Genomic DNA, 22,145 nt, shown 5'->3' with positions numbered 1-22,145 from the left:
ACTCGTATTTCGTTTGGTTACCTCCAACGGCCTCCACCAGTGGCGTAACAAAGTTCTCCAAAAAGCATTTTAGACCTAAACGTACCATTAGCCTCAACAAAAAGCTGTGATGGTATATTTTGGCGATTTTTCCATTATACGGTGAAGTTTCTGAAGGTTCTTGTTCGTAGAGCTTCAATACCGAGTCTAGCAGTGTTTTTGCTGACAATTTTGTACCTGAAAACCTTAATATTAACAACAAACTCAACTAAAACCAATCCATTTATTTCATTAAAAAAAGTTTTTAATATTATTGAAGTTAACAATTTATCTAAGTGACTGACTCACTGATTAATCACGATCCTGCTCAAACCACTCAACGTACGAACCTCAATTTTGGCATACAGGTTGATTCTAGGGTGTAGAGGTTCGATAAGAAGAGATTTTTCGAAATTCCAGTTCCAAGGGGGTGAAACCACCCCTCAAATATTACAATATTTTTTATTTAAAAAACGGTCAAGTTTCCGAAAAAACGCTTAAACACGTATATTTTATTTTTTTTTACATATTTTAAGATTTTTTAAAAATGTATACAGGGTGTTTCGAAAAATCTGGTCACTGATTAATCACGATCCTGCTTAAAGCGCTTGACGTAAAAAGCTGATTTTTGGAAAACGGATTGACTTTAGGGCGTAGAGGTTCGATAAGAAGGGATTTTTCCAAACTCGAATCCTAAGGGGGTGAAACTATCCCTCAAATATTAAAATATTTTTTATTGAAAAACCGGTGAGTTTTTCGGAAAAACTCTTAAACACGTATATTTTATTTTGTTGTTTTACATATTTTAAGATTTTTTATAAATTTATACAGGGTGTTTCATAAAATATGACCATTGAGTAATCACGATTCTGCTTAAACTGTTTGACGTTTAAAGCTGATTTTTGGTAAACGGGTGGGGTGTAGAGGTTCGATAAGGAGGGGTTTCTCGAATCTCAAATTCGAGAGAGGGTGAAAACGCCCCTCAAATATTACAATATTTGTTATTTAAAAAACGGGAAAACGCTTGGTTTGGTTTGGTTTGGGTAATAATTGAAAATTTTGGTAATAATTGATTATAACCACGATTCTGCTTAATCTGCTTGACGTAAAAAGCTTATTTTTGGCAAACGGATTTTTCGAAAGACATATTTCAAAATGGAAATTCTTGCTTTGCTTTATCATCACCATTACAAATGACTAATTCGACGCGAACGAAGTCGCTGGTACACGCTAGTATATTATAAATCTGTTATGGCGTCGTCTCTTGTTATTTTTAATCAGTCTTATTAGTTTATTTCAAAAATGACAGATCATTTTTCAACATGACTGGAGTGACAGGACTTGTCAAACTCTTATAGGTTATAATTTGTGTCAAAATATGTCAAATAACAAATATTGTAAATAATAATAATAATAGATTTTAGTACTGTACAGAGATAAGGTCAAAAGGTACTGGTTTAAAAAAAAATAAGATTGAAGTTGGGAGGGTCCAGCTAATATTTTGTTAAATCAGTAAGAAATTGTATATTTTTAAAATGAAATATATGCGAATTTAGGGCAGAATGATTGTTTTATAGTTTGCATTTAATTTGAAGTAAGTTTGTTTAGCCCAAATAAAATAATAACTTGCCCTTTACTTACCTAAAACTCTTGACATAGGGTCAAACAAGTACCAAGCAGCTAGTACCGATGTTGGTGGGTCTTCTATCAAGCCTTTGGCGTGTGGAAGAAGAATATTGATAACCTCCGACTGAGTATTTGTGTCGATATCTTCGAGAAAACTCTCCAAATCTTTGGTACACTTCTTCACTTTACATTCAGAAATGTTCTGGGCCAGCAATATTTTAGTTCTAGTACAAAAAAACGCATGAAATTGAGAACAACGACTAATTACCATTTCTAGATGTATTAGTTATTAGAAATAATAAGAATTGCCTGGAATTTGATATCTATAGGAAAAATACCACTACACGCAGATATATTTCTAATGAATCATATCATAGTGTTGAACATAAAATGGCTAGTTTAAATTTCTTAGTTCATAGATTACTTAGTTTTCCACTTTCCAGCGAAAGATATGAAATAGAAATAGATTACATTAGGAGTGTAGCTGAGTGTAATGGATATTCTCCTTCACTAGTCGATAAAATAATTAGAAAACGTAGGTATAGGTTAATGATTTCTGAAAATTCGACTTTTCAAGTGGAGAAAGATACGTCAAAATATTTTTCAATACCGTTTGATAGAGAGTTATCCTGTGGTCTAAAAGGAATTTTTAAGAATGTCAATTATAAACTTGTGTATAGTGCTAATAATAAATTACAACAATTATTAGTTAATCCAAAGGATAAAACACCTCCACTGGAAAGGTCGGGTATTTATGAAATTTCTTGTAAAGATTGTAATCAGAAATATGTTAGGCAAACTAGAAGATCAATATTAACTAGATTTAAAGAACATTTAGCTCAGATAAGATATGGTACACCGGATAAATCTTGCGTTGCCGAACATATCGTTGATAAAGAACATTGTATAGATCTTAATAATTTAAAATTAATTAAACAAGTCTCAAATTACAGGCAATTAGATGCATATGAAAGCATCAGAATTAATAAATGTAAAGATAGGATGAACAGAGACAACGGTCCAATTCCTTCAAGTTCTTTGTTCCTACTACTCTAGTGGCGGAAATTTAACTGTTACGCTCGGTGGGCTCTGACTGGGTTGGCTAGATCTTGCCACGCCCACTCGGTGCCCACTGAGCGAGTGTATAAACGCTCAACTTGTAGATTGTATTTTTGTTTATAATCATCTGCTGATGATGCTAACATGGTTAGCGAAACGCGCGTCCAGTGTAAAAGTAACAGTGTTTTGGTGTATTGTGGTGATTTAGTGTTTTTATTTTGCTGTGTAACAGCAAAGGTTTCAACCAGGCGGATGAAACTGCCATTTGAATTTTGGACACGGCGGAGTTTCTGCCAGTAGAGGGATAGATAGCGCTGCGTAGAAATTTCATCCAAAGTCCCTAGATATTCATCTAGGGACTTTAATTTCATCATGATTTTATCAAGTCATCTACAGAGTATAGTTTAATTAACAATTCGTTTGATTCTCTGTGGAGTAATTGAAGTAGTTGGAGTAGTTGAAAAATATAAATATTTATATAAAATGTTGATAATTTAATAGCGATGTGCTTTGTTACCCTATGAATAAACATTGATATGAAGTTGCTTTCGCCAGAAACAATTATAATTAAATAATTTAATAAAAATTTAATTACTAAGTGACCCGGATCAGTTAGATCAGTAAAGAAAAATTGAAAAATAAACGTCATTCCATATTTGGCAATGTCTGTCAGTTTCTGTGAAGTGGAAGTGAATTGTGATTTGTTTTTATGGGAATATTTTACGGATTTTTGCGAATTTAGAGTATTTTGGACGATAGGATTGTGAAATTTAAAAGCCAAGTAGTTTAATATATAAGATTTAATTAATCCCTGTGATAATTTTTATGAAATTTCTCATAATCAAAACAAATTCTTTCAACAAAATGGCTGTCTCAGAAATTTGGAAGATCATTAATTTTAAAGTTTTATTTAAGTGTATTTATATCGAATCAAGAATTTGTATAACATATTAAAAGCTTAATTTTAAAGGTTGTGCAGTAATTTATGTAAGTGTACGCTTTTAGATAAATATTAAATATACAAATTTGCAAAGACAAACAAGTAATTTTAAAAAGATCATTTATTTATTTAAACGAGTATAATCATTAATTATTAGGTTGAAAATATATTTGTATTTACTTATTTATATATTTTCTATACCCTTGTATTATTTATAAGCCCTATATGTCCTGTTTTATTTGAAAAAAATGCTTCGAGTCATCGAGAATAGATTTAATAACAATTTTGTCCCTTGGCTTTGTGTATTATATAATGTGAATTGTAAGATGTTTCTATTTGAATAGGTCATTAAAGTTGAGATTAAAATTATACCAAATTATATTCACGGTAACTATATGTCTTATATAATAAATTATTTATTTATAATTTATAACCTTTTTTATAATTACTTATAACTGATTGTATAAATTCTGATAACTTTTATATATACTTGTATAGTGTTGAATGTGTTATATGTAATTTTATTAACAATGTTATAATAAAATAATCAAGTTAAAATTTTTCGTGTTTTATTCTAATTTCAGGGATAATTTCAACCTAGATTATTAATTTATTTGTATCAAAATACATTATTTTTATTTTGTAAAATGTTTTGTTACAAATAAGTTCATAATCTAGATTGAAATTACCAAATATAAGTAAAAAACTTATGAACTGGCAGTAAAGGTCCATTTAAAAATATGGCGCGAATTTTTAGTTCTGCCAGTAGCCCGCTTGGATCGCGTCGAGCGCGTGTTTCCAGGCTTTAACATAGGAGTTTTCATTTCTTTCAGTTAGTTATTCTATGGTTTCAACCCTCGACTGTAATATACATAAAAAGACAAAAAAATGCAGTATAAATATCGTTTTATTTCCCTGTACGATTAATCAAAGCCATATAACTTAAAAAATTGGTCACTATATTATTACAAACTTTTTTCTTCGATTTAGCTGAAAGTTTGAATGCGCGTATAAGTAATTTAAAAAAAAATGAAGAAACACATTACTAAAAATTGTATTAATCAATAATAAATATGTAAAAAGTAAAAATAAATATGTAAAAATTAAAAAAAAACGATTAAAAAAAAGTCGCCTTGACTAGGATTCGAACCTGCCTTACTACGGCCCCAACGTCAGAGCAGCGTAAAGTCCTAACGCTTTAACCACGCGGCCACCGAAGACTTGAAAGATTCTATGTAAAATTCTTACTTAAAAGATAATGTTTAGTGAAAGTACTTTTTTATTTATAAACATTTATTTAATTCTGTTTTTAGTATTTGTTCTTATAGCGGCAACATAGATACATTATCTGTAAAAATTTCAACTGTCTAGCTATAACGGTTCATAAGATAGACCTTTATGACAGACGGACGGACAACGAAGTCTTAGTAATAGCATAGATTATACAGATTATAATCTTTGTTATTTCTTTATTGTTATTCGTGGTTCCAATTTTCGGAATCGGGCACTAGTTAGGTGACTAGTTTGCGCACATAGCACGCCCACTTATGGCCTCTAAAATTGTGCACTGCGCCTGACCGGCACAGTTATTAGAGAGATATCGCAAAACCGAATAGCGTCATGCAGTATTTACGCGTACCTTTTCATGGTCAGTCATGGTTACTATATGCGCGAGTCAATTTTTAACGCAACGCCCGCTAATAACGTTACCGTCTTACGTAATTTGCGGATCAATTACACCAAGCGCTATTTCTAAATAACGTTTAAAAATTGCTTAAATGGACATGTGCGGGTATTTGACAACCGGGGCCGGCCGGCCGGCGAGATCTTTTATTTTAGGTTATGTTTGAATTGTTTTGAATTATTACTTTAGTTTTATTAGGTAATTTGATATTTAAGTAGCTGGGATTAGTTTTAATTAAATAAATATGGCCCAAAATATTGATTCCACCTCTTCCAATATTAAAGAACCTATAAAGAGACTTAAGCCTTGTTCATGTAAGGTCTGTTCCCAGAAGAATCTCTGACTAGTCAGCGCGTTTCTCATTGGTTAAAATGCGTAGAAACCTAACTAACAATCAGGTTTCTACGCATTTGAGAAATGAGAGAGTGCTGACTAGTCAGGGGTCAATGAGAAACGTGCTGACTAGTCAGGGATTCTTCTAGGAACAGACCTGTAGACGCGAATCGCGATTTTGCGAAACTGCTCTCATTGGTCCAATTTTAATGATCATGGCGGCGCTGTCAATTTTAAAATTTTAAGATTTTGGCGATTTGCAAGATTTAAAATTTGGGGGGCGGGAAAGTTAAAGTGTTTTCAACTTTTTGCGAATATTCGCGCGATTTTAAGGTTCGCGTTTGCGCAGAATGGTGCTGTGATCGGTTATCGATTATTTTGACGACGCTGACAAAGTACAAAGTAACTGAAAGGATTTCTCCAGGTAAAATGGGTTCTCGTGCATATGTTTATGATATGTTTTTGATATATGTGGTGACAATTTTTCAACCAAGTTATCAAATTCCTGTACAGACGATCTGTGAAAATTCCTAAATTTTTTCTCATCTTTTGTCCTCATTTCTTGAATTAAATTGCGATAAGCAACAAGGGTTTCTTGCTTACGAAATTTAAATATGTCACATGTCCCAAATGACCGTTCTCTTCTACGTTTTAACGATAAGTAAATGGCAATTTTACGCCTTCTGTTCCAATCCTACAATCGTAATCAATATTCATAATCATTAAACAAATTTGAACTCATATTAGATTTGTTCGGGTTCTTGTTATTACCGATTCTGAACCGTCTTAGAACTCTACAGCGCATGCGCAAATGAAATAATGTCTTCATATTTCCTTCTGCGCATACGCATCACAGTTCTAGGACGGTTCAGAATCGGTAATAAGAGAAACCCGAAGTAAGCTATTGTATGCTATAAAATATAAAATAAAGCTCGTAAACACGAATAAAAAACAAATTAAGTTATCTCAGGTTATGATTTTTTTTGGTAACTTTCAGTGGAGCAAAAATAAAATGTCCCTAAAAATTCGCGACTGTATGAAATAGGTCCAAATTTTGCTAATGTTTTTAGGCGAATCGCTTTCCGCAATTCGTAATTCGCGTCTACATGAAACAAGCTTTAGGTTTACAGCAGATGACGACTTAGCCCTTCTAAGTGAATTATTTGTTGCTTGTTGCTCTAAACCCACTGGCAGAGGTTTAAAAATAAAGCACTGGAAAGAAGCACTTTAGCCCTTTAGTTTTAAAATACCTAGTAAACAAAACAATTTCAAAGTTTTAAATTCAAAGTTAGGTTAAGTTTAAATAGCGGACGCGACGCGAACAGAATTCTTTCCGATCCGATAACTATAAATGAAGAGAGTTAATACCACCTCACGTAAAGGAAATAACGTCTGGCCTTATTAACGTCCATGCACGCTATTCGGTTTAGCGATATCTCTCTATTACGCTGTTTATTGTTATTTTACGGGAGTTTATTTTTGCGCACAGGAAATTTGACTCGTTTGCACATCGTCATAAAAAACAATTTTCGTACCACGAATTAGGGATAAGATTTTTATCTGTATACATATAGTATACTTAATCTGTGGTAATAGGCTTCCCGTTTTTACCCTTTGGGTACGGAACCCTAAAAATGACAATAACACTTATTTAACACACTTACCTTTCTAAATTTTCGTACTCCCAACAAGCAGTACCGTCACAATCGAAATAATACAAAACGTCCAGCTCCAAGGCCACGTTCTTGAACTCCTTCAACGAAGCCAAAATCCTGTAAACATCTGGGAATCCCCGAGGAAAAGGAACACCGCTTTGCAGCAAGGGCTCCAAAAGTAAGTGAGTGGTGGGAGGAGGTAGTCCTAGGTCAGTAACGACGGGATATGAAAAGTTCTGGGGGTTGACTATGTGAGGTTGAAGCAGTAAGTTGACCAGGTAGGATATACAGGGTGGTATATCGTTAGGGCAGCTTCTGATAATAGTGAGACAGGACTTGAGTCTTTGTGAGAAAAAACAGTCTGTGTTGGTTGAGCCTGACGAACGCAGCTGTTTGGGCATGAAGATTTCTACTATCAGACAACCTAGAAATAATGAAACAAAAAACCATTATATACAGAGTGTCTTTTAAATAAGTGCAAGTATTTTAATTGGTAGTATAATTTTTACAAAAACTGTTGAAAATGTTCCAAAAAACTTAAAAAAAAACTTTTTACAGCCGTACGTATCGAATACTTGCAATGTTGCCAACTCCTCTGTGAACTAATCTAAATCTTAAAACTACTGGCAACACTGCTGGGCCTTTGCCCCAGAGGTCAACAGTACAATATAAATATGCTTTGAATAAGAAGACTAAGGAAGGAGCATATCAAAAAACTTAGGTCCACCGCGATGGGCCTCAAATATGGCCGACTTAAATTCCGGTTTATCAGTGCCGTTCTAATTTTATTTAAAAAATGTAAAACTATGATGTAGGGTAGACGTGGGGTAGACTCAATAATATGTTGTTTTATTTGACGTTGTGAATAAATGTTGGTAGTTATTAAAATTGTTACAAAAATATATAATTCTAATAAAAATAGATAAGTTATAATAATTATTTATTAACACAAACATCCGATACGCTACTGAAGCAGGTAAATCTGGTAAATCAAATTGACGTATCTAAATTCTTTGACATCTAATCTTTGACAAGTAGTAAATAACAGCAAAAATGCAAGAAAAATATATAATTTAGTTAATTTAAGTGAATTTCATAAATGATCGGTTTACTACACGTATGTATATTATATAGTCACTTGCTAGCGAAAAGTTGTTCCATTATTTCACTCGATTTTTGCCGAGATCTACCGCACGCTACACAACCAACTATTTTAGAGTCTTTTTCGATAAATCGCGATAGTGTCACTGTTAATTTAAGTTCTGCCACAATTGCCATCTAGATTTACTACCTTTATACAACTATCAGGAGTAGAATAAATAAATAACATAAAATAAGCTGCGTAAAGACTGACAAATCCACAAAATTTCAAATGTGTCAAATGAATCGTCAAACAGAACTGTCAAAGATCCCCACCCTAGAGTCCTTTTTCCGCCCACCATGCATGAATACATGGATAGCATTATGCTCCTTCCTTAGTCTTCTTATTCAAAGAAAATATGAATAACACTAACCTAAGATTTGTAACTCCCTGGTTTTACGTGACGTCACTATATTCGAATAATTACACAAGATTTGATGTTCGGATTTTTTCACCGTAGTTCCTCGGCGCTCTAGGTTAAAATTATCCATCGGAAACGTATAGGATTTCGTGGCTTTAGACTTAACCTAAAAAATAAGTTGTTTGTTTGAAAATATAAAAATTATAACAACTTACCCGAAATTTTTCTTCAAAATTCTCCGTATATATAAAATTCGTGAAGGCGTTCTGAACCAGACATTCTTCGGTGTTTTTTTCTTGGTTTTTTTGGGTGTCTTCGGAAAAATTATATTTTTTCGCACTTTCTACGTGGAAGGTTCTTGATAGGAAAGCATACTGTTTTTCCAGCGATTCTAATGCTTGTTCGGGTTTGTATTCTTTGGGAAGATTGATAATACCTAAAAAAATATTGTGACAACACAGTCAAACTCAAATTATTTAATAATATTGAATAATGATAAATATCTCTTTTAATTTCATACAGCCTTTCATACAGTAGTAAACCTTAGATTAAAAATAGAGGGTGTATCTTAAAAAAGGGTAAAAATAAACAAATGTTGAAAATTTTAATTTTTTTTGGCATTTTCCGGGAAGTATAAAAAACTTTTTAGTGCCGCAGATTCATTCTCCTGAAATTTCTTGATGGCGTATCGAAGCCTTGCAATATTGCCACCTCCTATGTTACTTACATTCTGCATAATTTGCAGAATGTAAGTAAACAAACCCTTTTATATTTTTACAGTAATTTTAATTTTCTCAATTGTCATTTTCAATTAAATTGAAAGAGTAAACCTAAAAAAATTCATATTTTTTTATTGCTATATTACAAGGTAAATTAGGTATAAACCTAATCAAATTAAGTGTATACCTTCTTGTATATTATGTGGCAAAACGTGTTGATGTCGGCGGTTCTCAAAATGTCAGCATTTTTTTTTGTTAAAGTTAAATAACTCGGTTATTTTCAACTTATTTAAAAAAAATTGTAAATAGAAAATATGTCTCTTTGGTGTTTGACCACTCTTATTTAAGAGACACTTTGTATATTTTTTGTAATACTTTAATATACCTAATAACAATTTAATATATAATATTTTTTTTGTTTAAAACTAAAATAAAGATTTTTATACATGTTTGTTCCCCTAAAAAGAAATTCTGCTTTGTATGCCACCGAGATATTTTAATTGAAAAGGAATATACAAAACACCCGGTACATTACCAGTATTTAACGTGCTCGAGCCTGAACCGGGTTTGGTCCTTTGAGACACGTGAGACATAAAAGTAGGGTTTTTGGGGCCCACACTGGAACTGCGTGTCGCACTAGGACTCCTGTTTGGTTTTGTACCGGAAACTACAAAAAATAGAACCAATCAAAAGCTTCCATAGAAAGGAAATGTCAAAAGTAGTTCAAAAATACCGTACATTGTTCTTCGTGTAACGACGATCTACTCCTGGAAGAAATCTTGGACAGACCCAATGGAGACCAGTTAGAAGTTCCAGCCATATTGCTGTCTAAATGTTCCTAAAAATACAATAGCCTGTCTACATCAAATATATTATAAGAATATATTGCTAGTAAGGAACAGAAATTGAAGCCAAATTTTTGAGGTGGAGCTATACAAAATCCACATAAGTCGGTCCTTTTCGTTCAACAACTTTGAACTACGCAAGAGCGAGAAGTGCTTTGCGATTAGTTGATTTATTTCATACTATCCAATAGAAGTAGTTTTCTAAGTTTCTTTCTATAGTCTATAAAATGAATAACTTTGAATTTTGACCGTTATTTTTTACCAACATGGCAAATATAAAATCCCTCTGTCAAAAAAGTTACTGATAATCTTTAAATTGACTGCCTGAACGAATCAGATAGGTAACTCTTTTTACTTTCATGAAATAGAAAAGGAAAATAATAAAACAAGTGACAGTTCTTCCTCTTCTTGCAAAAATCAACACGAAATGTCATAATTGTCAAAAGTAAAATGTTATCAGCTTTTGACATTTCTAAATATCAGACCAATGCCGTCTTTAATAGAACAGCCTTGGGCGAGATTATGACGTCACACTAGTTAGATACTACGGATTATTAAACATGTTGTAGAATACATGGAAAACATAATTATTCCTCCTATTTTTGGTTTGTATTTTAAAAATGATATAGTTTTACATGAAATATACATAATATACAGTTAATAAATACAACATATATACCTAATTATAGTAATAAATACTTTGACAAATAAATTATGAACCATACAAATGCAGCAAATGTTTTACAAAATACTAATGATAAATAGGTACATAAGATAATGGGTAAAATGTAAAATATATTTTAAATTTTGGGGTTTGAAAATCGATCTAATTGAACAAAAAACATTCAATATCTACTAATAGTGATGTATTATTATTTGCATTCACAAAATTTATATGTACATTTTGCAAATATCAATGTTCGAAAAATTATATTTGCAAATAATACAATACCATAGAAAAAAAGGCGTCAGCGATGGCTATGACATAAAGATCGCTGTCATTTTATATGTAAAATTATTCTAAAATTTTCTGATTAAGTTTTCATTTGGTTTTTCATTATTTTTATTTGGTTTAAAAAAACGTTTCGGCTAACATTATAGCCTTCTTCAGTGTTGTGTGTTGTGTCATATAAAAAAAATAGTGTCGAATATAATCCAAAAAATTACATACGTTTATACAATATATTGTATTTATTAAGTGTATATTACGTATGTACATTTCATGTAAACTATATCATTGTTAAATACAAACCAAAAATACGAGGAATAATTATGTTTTCCATGTATTCTACAACATATTTATTCATCCGTAGTATCTAACTAGCGTGACGTCATAAATCTCGCTCCGAGGCTGTTCTATTAGAGACGGCATTGCGTTAGCATGGCCGCAAGTTGCTAACCTAATAAAATTAACACTAGAAAAGCCTGTCAAGGGACCTGTCAAATTCAAAGTTATTCGTTTCACACTTTGAATAAGAAGACTAAGGAAGGAGCATAATGCTATCCATGTATTCATGCATGGTGGGCGGAAAAGCCACCATAAAAGCTCTCTAGGGTGGGGATCCTTGACAGTTCTGTTTGACGCTTTGAATAAGAAGACTAAGGAAGGAGCATATCAAAAATCTTAGGTACACCGCGATGGGCCTCAAATATGGCCGACTTAAATTCCGGTTTATCAGTGTCGTTCTAATTTTATTTAAAAAATGTAAAACTATGATGTAGGGTAGACGTGGGGTAGACTCAATAATTTGTTGTTTTATTTTACGTTGTGAATAAATGTTGGTAGTTATTAAAATTGTTATAAAAATATATAATTCTAATAAAAATAGATAAGTTATAATAAGTATTTATTAACACAAACATCCGATACGCTACTGAAGCAGGTAAATCAAATTAACGTATCTAAATTCTTTGACAAGTAATAAATAAAAGCTAAAATGCAAGAAAAATATATAATTTAGTTAATTTAAGTGAATTTCATAAATGATCGGTTTACTACACGTATGTATATTATATAGTCACTTACTAGCGAAAAGTTGTTCCATTATTTCACTCAATTTTTGCCGAGATCTACCGCACGCTACACAACCAACTATTTTAGAGTATTTTTTCGATAAATCGCGATAGTGTCACTGTTAATTTAAGTTCTGCCACAATTTCCATCTAGATTTACTACCTTTATACAACTATCAGTAGTAGAATAAATAATAAATAACATAAAATAAGCTCCATACAGACTGACAAATCCACAAAATTTCAAATGAAATTCAAATATGTCAAATGAATCGTCAAACAGAACTGTCAAGGATCCCCACCCTAGAGAGCTTTTATGGTGCCTTTTCCGCCCACCATGCATGAATACATGGATAGCATTATGCTCCTTCCTTAGTCTTCTTATTCAAAGGTTTGACGATTCATTTGACACATTTGAATTTGATTTGAAATTTTGTGGATTTGTCAGTCTTTACAGAGCTTATTTTATGTTATTTATTATTTATTCTACCACTGATAGTTGTATAAAGGTAGTAAATCTAGATGGAAATTGTGGCAGAACTTAAATTAACAGTGACACTATCGCGATTTATCGAAAAAGACTCTAAAATAGTTGGTTGTGTAGCGTGCGATAGATCTCGGCAAAAATTGAGTGAAATAATGGAACAACTTTTCGCTAGTAAGTGACTATATAATATACATACGTAGTAAACCGATCATTTATGAAATTCACTTAAATTAACTAAATTATATATTTTTCTTGCATTTTAGCTTTTATTTATTACTTGTCAAAGATTAGATGTCAAAGAATTTAGATACGTTAATTTGACTTACCTGCTTCAGTAGCGTATCGGATGTTTGTGTTAATAAATACTTATTATAACTTATCTATTTTATTAGAATTATATATTTTTATAACAATTTTAATAACTACCAACATTTATTCACAACGTAAAATAAAACAACAAATTATTGAGTCTACCCCACGTCTACCCTACATCATAGTTTTACATTTTTTAAGTAAAATTAGAACGACACTGATAAACCGGAATTTAAGTCGGCCATATTTGAGGCCCATCGCGGTGTACCTAAGATTTTTGCTATGCTCCTTCCTTAGTCTTCTTATTCAAAGTGCTAACCTAATAAAATTAACACTAGAAAAGCCCGCGGGACCTGTCAAATTCAAAGTTATTCGTTTCACAGAGTATACCACGTAAATCAATTTAGCGTCCGACTATTCGCGCCTTTACTTATAAATTTAAATTTACTCTCCGACATATTTAAACAAAAACAAGAAACGGATAGATACGATGAATATCTAAAATAACAGGTTGAAATAATGCCATTACCAATAAAAAAATAATATATTATACGTTAGTAATATTTAGAGTTTAAAATAGTGACAGCGTTCAGCGACGAGGTAGACGAACCGATCGTTTTATTTGGCGCGTGCGCACCAAAATCCCATTGAACCAAAAGGATAGACTTATGCAAGATTGATATTCCTATTTCTTTTCTTCGGCTTCACATTCCACTTATTGTGTAAATGCGGTACTAGTATATAGTCTTATAATATATTTGGAATTATAAAAAGAATACTTCTGGCAACACAAGAATTTATGCAGTACCCACAGTATATTCTTTTATATGTATACTACTAAGAGTCGGTGTATTGTAAGTTGCATATTCAACTACCTCTTCATCGCTTCTATTCACTTCGCTGGTCGAAGCCGAAGTACTCTTATCTCTAGATCTTTGATGAACACTTTTTGAAGGCGTAGTATTGTAAAATTTAGGCGGATTTTTGCTCCAAAACGGAGAAGGTATAGCTTTGGGTGGATGGGGACGACTAAATAGTTGAACTATTCCTATAAAAACAAATAATTTCAAACATAACCAAACTTGTCTGATGTTTTTTTTTAAGAATTTTACCAGATTTTGTCAGATAAGTGTGATCATCAGCCAAATGCAGGCAAACGTTTTTTGCCTTAATTGCAGGGATACCTGATAATCTGGAATAACAATAAATTCAATTATTTGTTGTTGTTAATAGTTATTTGCAAATTAACAGCTATACAGGGTGACGCCTCAAAAAACCACGGCAAGGAGAACGACAGTTTGTATTGAAATAAAATTTCGTGAGCATATGTAGGTTAATTTAGAGCATTTTTTAAAATATATAGAGTTCCACAGGGTGTACACCTAAAAAAGTTACGCATCAAAGTTGTGTTTTTTGTAATGGAGCACCGTATATATTAATTGATTTTCCGATTCAAGGAAAAAATAAAGGTTGTGACACTTGTTTCATTAAAAAAGCATACTAAGGGCTGGCAAACTCTTGGGTCGAGATTTCCGTATGCAAGAAGAGTACAATGCGTTTATAATGTACTGAACAAAGAGAGGACAGTAAACACGTTGCCAAACGTATGAAATAAACCGAGAAACTGTGCACATCGCTAAGAGACGTGGAAGGGGATATAGCAGATTTGTCGCAGTTGACCGGTCGACCCAATCAATACCTCTGTCAGTACTTAAAGTTCTAGGGAAAGGTGTACGTTATGCGTTCAGCTTCACGATTTAATTACGTTTCGTGATACTTGATTTGTTTATTTATCAACGAGTCGTTGTAATTTTCTAGTTATCTCTTGAAAAAAAAGTCTTTTAAAAATAAGCGGTTTGCGATCGTGATTTTGATATCGGCAACGCCGCAACAGCACACCGTCGCACAGTAGGCAATATGTCCAAACCAAGTTGCAAAAAATAACATCCACAGTTAGCATTTATGACAATAACATTAGATTGGAAACATATTAGTAAAGAGGAAACCACATAAAACTAACAAAAAAACATATTCGGAGTCTCTTTCGAGGGGCTGTAAAACGAACTTTGCGCAAATCCTACATTTTCAGTAAATTTGTGTCCAATAACTGCCTTTTTTCTACAATTTTCTAAATAGTAGGCGTTGCATTCAAGTGACACAGTAGTATAACAATTGAATCGGACGACTTTAGCTTGCTGTCAATAATTATTGTAAAATTGTCATAACGTGTTTTACGTAGATTCCCGGTTGCGGTAAATTTAATGTCAAGGTAAGTAAAAAAGTATCTTTTATTTTGATTTTTTGAATAAAAACTAGGTAAAGGTCAAAGTAGAACATAATCATTTAAGGTTTTTTTGATAGTGGCATATATTCTGTCTTATAAAAGTTGAGTCAAAAAAATCGCAAAAAATCGCAACATTAAATTTATTGGAAGCGTAAGCCTCCATGCGTATGTGTATAGTAAGATCCTTTATGAAGATACTTCTCATAAATTAATTGTTATAGTAGCTAGAGAAGAACTTGAAATATAAAGTTACGTATTTTTTTCTCAAGATTTCCGAAGGGGTATGTCAGAAATGTCAAATGACATTTTTTGACAAATTGACAAATTTTGACAGTACCAAATTTTTTAAATTAAATGAAATGGATTTTTCTTTCAGATTTAAAAATGTGCACTTCGTGACCATTGCATCCAGCTGTTAGAAAACAAAATATCAGTAAATAGTAAATGGTAAAATAAAATTTAGATATTTTTAATAGGTATAAGTTCTGTTATTTTCTAAATCGTCATTGTTTAATTCTCAGAATATGGTTACTTATTTAAAATATAATAATAAAATATTGTTCACATATTGTCTGGTATTATTAGAGACCCAACTTATTAAATGACAAACAATCTTGAATAGATTGGATTAGTATACTCAGGGTTTTCTTTTATACATTGACACCCCCTTTATCTTTTTTATTTGACGTTTCCGAAAACTGTCTCAAATGAAAGTGGTTTTGAATAAATTTGCCAAAAAAGTCTATTTTCCATATACAAAGTGCTTCAAAAAGTCTGGGCATGGTTCAACTTTCTTATTTCCAATTAGGTATAGAAGAATATATAAACAAGGGTATAGGCTATGCTACATAAAAATGGTTAGGATTTTTAGGAGAAAATAAAAATCAAATAAGAAATTGGGTACTAATTTGAAATAAGAAAGTTGGGCCACGCACAGGATTTCTAAGGCACCCTGTATATGCAAAGAAGACTGTTCTGAAAAATGTATTCGAGACCATTAAACTTTTATTCAAGACACTTTTTTCGAAAGCGTCGAATAAAAAAGATACAGAGGATGTCAATATATAAAACAAACCCTGTATATGCCGGAGGAGTAATAATTGCTCAATATTTGTCTGTTTCATCTTGGCTCTGCCAAAAATCGTAAAATTCAGTGAAATATAAAATATTCTTACCGCCTTTTGGTAGCTGTATTAGTCAATAGATGATTTTTCCCATTTTATGAATCCCCCCCACCACCCCCAACCACTCTCAAGTCAGCCAAAACTAACTGGGTTCACGGGCTACTAGCATAGAATGTTTTTACCAAATTTGAATGAAATCGTACAAAAAAAGAATTTTTGCAACATACTTCTGGATTTTTGCCCACTGTGCGTCGCGTCGGTCGGTCGCATTTCTCTCACTCCGACTTAATAAGATTCCTATGCGATTTACTTCCACACATGTAAATACCGACCCAAAAGTAACAGTTGCCAGCACGGTATAACTAAAATGTAATTTTTTGACATATTTAACATTTTGAAAAAATGTAGAACAAATTTTAAATTTCTATAAAAGCTACCTAAATAACAACAAAATATCGTTCATACTTGTATCCAAAAGTCAAATCAATCCAGTGATGCAGTCTCTCAGACACATAGGCACTCTCCAGTGCTTCTCTATGCCTTTCCACGAAATCCTCAGGCCCTGATGACCACAACGGTACCTCCAGGTCCTCCAGATCGTCGTGAATGCTCCTGAATACCGAGGGATCCGAAAAGAATTCCGGGATACACTCATCCGGAGTCCATTCCTGCATCCTCTGGATTGAACTGGGGTACTCTGCCGGTACCCAAACGGTTCTCACGTTCTTACATAGTACGGATTTCGGCGTCCTTCGAGCCATATAGACGTAGTAGGTTATGGACGAGAGTACGTCAGACACGTGATGGGGAACCTAGATACAGGGTGTTTCGTAAGTAGGTGCAAGTATTTGAAAAATTTTAAAAACTTTTTAGTACCGCAGCACAGTGGTTCCCCTTAATTAGCTGCGCGGTCATAACTGCTAAATATCTAGATATAGCTTGATTGCACCTTTTTTAATGGAAATTGGTGAGAGAAATTGGTTTAATAGAAATTGATAACCAATGCTAAATAAATGTATATAAAAAACTTAATGTAATATGTATTAAAAAAATTGGGCCCAGTTCCTGTGATTTGCATTTTAAGTTCTAACTATTCGGAGAGGTATACAGATTATGTTTGCACATATGTACAGGGTGGCTCAAATTCGACGCTTTTAAATGGAAACACCCTTTTCTATAGGATATAGACGAAAACTAAGATCGCTGTCTGGAGCTCAATTTTCATCAAAAACATGATGGTGAAAACCGCACATCAATATCTATTACCGTTTCGGAGTTACGGGGTGTTTTTCAAAAATATGCATTTTTAACAAATCGCTGTAACTTTTTTGCAATGGAAAATTTTGTATTTTTATGGAAACATTTCCAAAGCACCTTTTTACCTTCTTTTCGAACGTCCATTACAGAAAAGGCAACAGCTTTCAATCATCAATTTTAATAAAATAAGTAATTAATTGGCGTTATCTAGCGTAGCAAAAATGTGACATTTCTAATAAAAAAAGCGCTACACTAGGCTTACCTGATTTTGTTATTTATTATGTATAGTTTATATGGGAATATAAGAAAAGTATTAGCAACAATTTCATGCAAACATTTTGAAATTAGTATTTCTAAGTAACGACCTATCTGGGAACCACTGTGCGCAGGTTCATTCTCCTGAAATTTGCGTGTTTATAAAGAGTAATTTTAAGTTTCTTCACAATATGTTAAGAAAATTAATTTTAATAATTATATCAGTGGAATTACTAATTATTCTATAAAACACACTGTGCTTATTTTTTTAACAAATACTAATAGAATTTTAGACGTATTTTCAACTAAAATAAAAGAAAGAAGTATCTATATTTACTTATTTCTCTGGGATTGCATTATTATTGGCAATAAAAAACTCTGGTCAAACCGCGGATCGTATTTTCTATCATTTTTTGGATATCCTCTGTCGAAATCGTCTCTTGACTCCTTGGACAGACTTTATAGTACTTTATTTAAATAAAATCTGACTTACTTGAGCTTGTGAATGGTCGTACGTCAAATCCAGCTGTCTATCTCCTTTGTTCAATCTGTACTTTGACTTTTTCAAATCGCGCCAGTTTTTGCCGCAGGCTGACGAGAAATCGCTGACCCACGGGAAAACATAGTGACAGTTTGGGTCTCCTAATTTTCTTCCTGAAGTTGAAAATGAAAGCTGGGTCACCCTGTATACTAGGGTGGGTCAAAAAAAATCGACTATTTTTTTCTACACCTGAAAAAAATTCTCTCCGCCTTTCAGGTTTCTATTTTTATACTTATTATTAGCACAGATTATAAACTTTGCTTTTTCTTTATTGTTTTTCGTGGTTCCAATTTTCGGAATCGGGCACTAGTTAGGTTACTAGTTTGCGCACATAGCACGCCCACTTATGGCCACTAAAATTGTGCACAGCGCCTGACCGGCACAGTTATTAGAGAGATATCGGAAAACCGAATAGCGTCATGCAGTATTTACGCGTACCTTATCATGGTTACGATATGCGCGAGTCAATAGAGAGTTTTTAGGTCGCCTATTTGGTAAATGACGTAAAACGCTAAACGTTATACTGATCATGCGCAGTTTGTGAAAAATAACCGACAAAATTTGTTGGCCAGGTACTGTCATTTTAGATTTTGAACCGTTTATTTAACACGTCATCTGTCAAACGTTAACGTTACCAAATAACCTCACGAACTGACTTTTGTTTTTCTCTTTTGGGGTTCGTGAAAATTGTTAATAAACAATGAATAATATTGAAAATATTATTAGAGTTCGAAATGCTGACGGAGAAATAGATAATAATCTTTGAATAAGAAGACTAAGGAAGGAGCATATCAAAAATCTTAGGTACACCGCGATGGGCCTCAAATATGGCCGACTTAAATTCCGGTTTATCAGTGTCGTTCTAATTTTATTTAAAAAATGTAAAACTATGATGTAGGGTAGACGTGGGGTAGACTCAATAATTTGTTGTTTTATTTTACGTTGTGAATAAATGTTGGTAGTTATTAAAATTGTTATAAAAATATATAATTCTAATAAAAAATAGATAAGTTATAATAAGTATTTATTAACACAAACATCCGATACGCTACTGAAGCAGGTAAGTCAAATTAACGTATCTAAATTCTTTGACATCTAATCTTTGACAAGTAATAAATAAAAGCTAAAATGCAAGAAAATATATAATTTAGTTAATTTAAGTGAATTTCATAAATGATCGGTTTACTACACGTATGTATATTATATAGTCACTTACTAGCGAAAAGTTGTTCCATTATTTCACTCAATTTTTGCCGAGATCTACCGCACGCTACACAACCAACTATTTTAGAGTCTTTTTCGATAAATCGCGATAGTGTCACTGTTAATTTAAGTTCTGCCACAATTTCCATCTAGATTTACTACCTTTATACAACTATCAATAGTAGAATAAATAATAAATAACATAAAATAAGCTCCATAAAGACTGACAAATCCACAAAATTTCAAATCAAATTCAAATGTGTCAAATGAATCGTCAAACAGAACTGTCAAGGATCCCCACCCTAGAGTGCTTTTATGGCGCTTTTTCCGCCCACCATGCATGAATACATGGATATCATTATGCTCCTTCCTTAGTCTTCTTATTCAAAGGTAGTAGTCTTTGGTAGTAGTATTATCACCGTCACTACTGTCAAAATCACTAATTAAACTTCTACGTCCAGGTGTCTGAGGTGGTAGGTATTCTGAACCAGATTCAATTACGAATGGCTCAGATTTGCTGCTCAATGAACCCTCACAATCACTCATTTTAATGTTAGATAATAATAATAATAATTAACAAAATTATGTAAATCTGATGATTTTGGCTACTGTAGTATAATAAGCCCAAAATTTTTGAATTTTTTGAAAATTAGATGCCCTGACCCTCGATTTTACGCATAAAGCATAAACATCACATTAACCAATCTTACCGCGACTTTTAAACAGGGGGTTCCCCTTTAATAAACGAATTTTAAACTGGGGTTCCCCTTTTGTCAAGATATCAAGAAATTTCAAGATTTCTTGAATCAAGACAAGAAATCAATTCTCAAGAAATGGCCAAGACAAGATTTTTTTTTAATTCTTGAAAATATTTCAAGACAAGACAAGAAATTGCTTGTCAAGACAAGATTTCTTGTCTTGCCGATCCCTACATGTGCGGGTATTTGACACCAGGGGCCGGGCCGGCGAGATTCTTAGAGGTGGCTTTCGGCCTGATTTGGCCGGCGAGATCTTTTATTTTAGGTTATGTTTGAATTGTTTTGAATTATTACTTTAGTTTCATTAGGTAATTTGATATTTAAGTAGCTGGGATTAGTTTTAATTAAATAAATATGGCCCAAAACATGGATTCCACCTCTTCCAATATTAAAGAACCTATAAAGAGGCTTAGGTTTACAGCAGATGACGACTTAGCTCTTCTAAGAGAATGTGTTGCTTGTTGCCCTAAACCCACTGGCAGACATTGAACAATAAAGCACTGGAAATAAGCACTTTAGCCCTTTAGTTTTAAAATACCTAGTAAAAAAACAATTTTAAAGTTTTAAATTCAAAGTTAGGTTAAGTTTATATAGCGGACATGACGCGAACAGAATTCTTTCCGATCCGATAACTATAAATGAAGAGAGTTAATACCACCTCACGTAAAGGAAATAACACCTGGCCTTATTAACGTCCATGCACGCTATTCGGTTTACCGATATCTCTCTATTACGCTGTTTATTTTATTGTTATTTTACGCGAGTTTATTTTTGCGCACAGGAAATTTTACTCGTTTCCTCATCGTCATAAAAAACAATTCCTAAACAATCCCTAATTTCGTACCACGAATTAGGAATAAGATTTTTATCTGTATACATATAGTTTACCTAATCTGTGCTTCAACCTTTAATAACTTTCGAATGGTGAGGTTTACAAAAAAATTGCAGGATACCTTTTTTGTAGAGAATTCAATTTTCTACAAATATATGAAAAGATATATTTTTTCCAAGTATTAGATACCGAGATATAAATTTTTCTTTCTAATAATAAGGAAAAAATAGAAAACTGAAAGCTCATACTTGGAGAGAATTTTTTTGAGGTGTTTACCAACCTTTTTTTCACAGTATAGAGTGAAAAAAATAGTCGATTTTTTTACCCACCCTACTGTATGCAGATTGGCGCATTTTTTTAAAACACAATAGAAGAATTTTTACTATTCTGCTATTAAATTTACTTTAAACTCACTTTCAATAATTGAATAATAAAACAAAACTGTATACAGGATGGTCCGAATTGTATTTTCTCATCATAATATGTCTCAAAAAATAGAAATAAAAATGAAACTTTTACACCCTGTATCTCCGAAATAAAGCATTTTAGGATATACATTTATATAAACTTTTTTACTCATTTTTATCTGCAGAATATGCTGCCGAAGTTTCTCAAATACAATTCGGACCACTCCGTATACAGGGTGATCATACTTTAAAAAAAAGGATTTAAAAAAAATTGGTCTTAAATAAAAATTA

The 22,145-nt window shown here is 32.6% G+C and overlaps 1 protein-coding gene across 1 annotated transcript in view; it reads right to left on the bottom strand.

Annotated features, from left to right (window-relative positions):
* The window catches only part of LOC115888873 (WD repeat-containing protein 81), a 39,058-nt gene that overhangs the window by 15,419 nt on the left and 1,494 nt on the right, over positions 1 to 22,145 (bottom strand). The window contains exons 6-16 of the mRNA XM_030908743.1: positions 18,607 to 18,767; positions 17,067 to 17,413; positions 14,306 to 14,385; positions 14,006 to 14,241; positions 10,275 to 10,374; positions 10,072 to 10,203; positions 9,033 to 9,253; positions 8,830 to 8,983; positions 7,325 to 7,739; positions 1,660 to 1,868; positions 22 to 216 (exon numbers count right to left, since the gene is read on the bottom strand). Of these exons, the coding sequence (XP_030764603.1) occupies positions 22 to 216; positions 1,660 to 1,868; positions 7,325 to 7,739; positions 8,830 to 8,983; positions 9,033 to 9,253; positions 10,072 to 10,203; positions 10,275 to 10,374; positions 14,006 to 14,241; positions 14,306 to 14,385; positions 17,067 to 17,413; positions 18,607 to 18,767 (2,250 nt within the window). The remainder of the gene's footprint in view (positions 1 to 21; positions 217 to 1,659; positions 1,869 to 7,324; positions 7,740 to 8,829; positions 8,984 to 9,032; positions 9,254 to 10,071; positions 10,204 to 10,274; positions 10,375 to 14,005; positions 14,242 to 14,305; positions 14,386 to 17,066; positions 17,414 to 18,606; positions 18,768 to 22,145) is intronic.

This window comes from Sitophilus oryzae, unplaced genomic scaffold (assembly GCF_002938485.1).
Source record: "Sitophilus oryzae breed Bouriz unplaced genomic scaffold, Soryzae_2.0 scaffold_808_pilon_pilon, whole genome shotgun sequence".
Taxonomy (NCBI): domain Eukaryota; kingdom Metazoa; phylum Arthropoda; class Insecta; order Coleoptera; family Curculionidae; genus Sitophilus; species Sitophilus oryzae.
The sequence above is the reverse complement of the archived record's forward strand: the minus strand, read 5'-3'. Positions and strand labels throughout refer to the sequence as shown.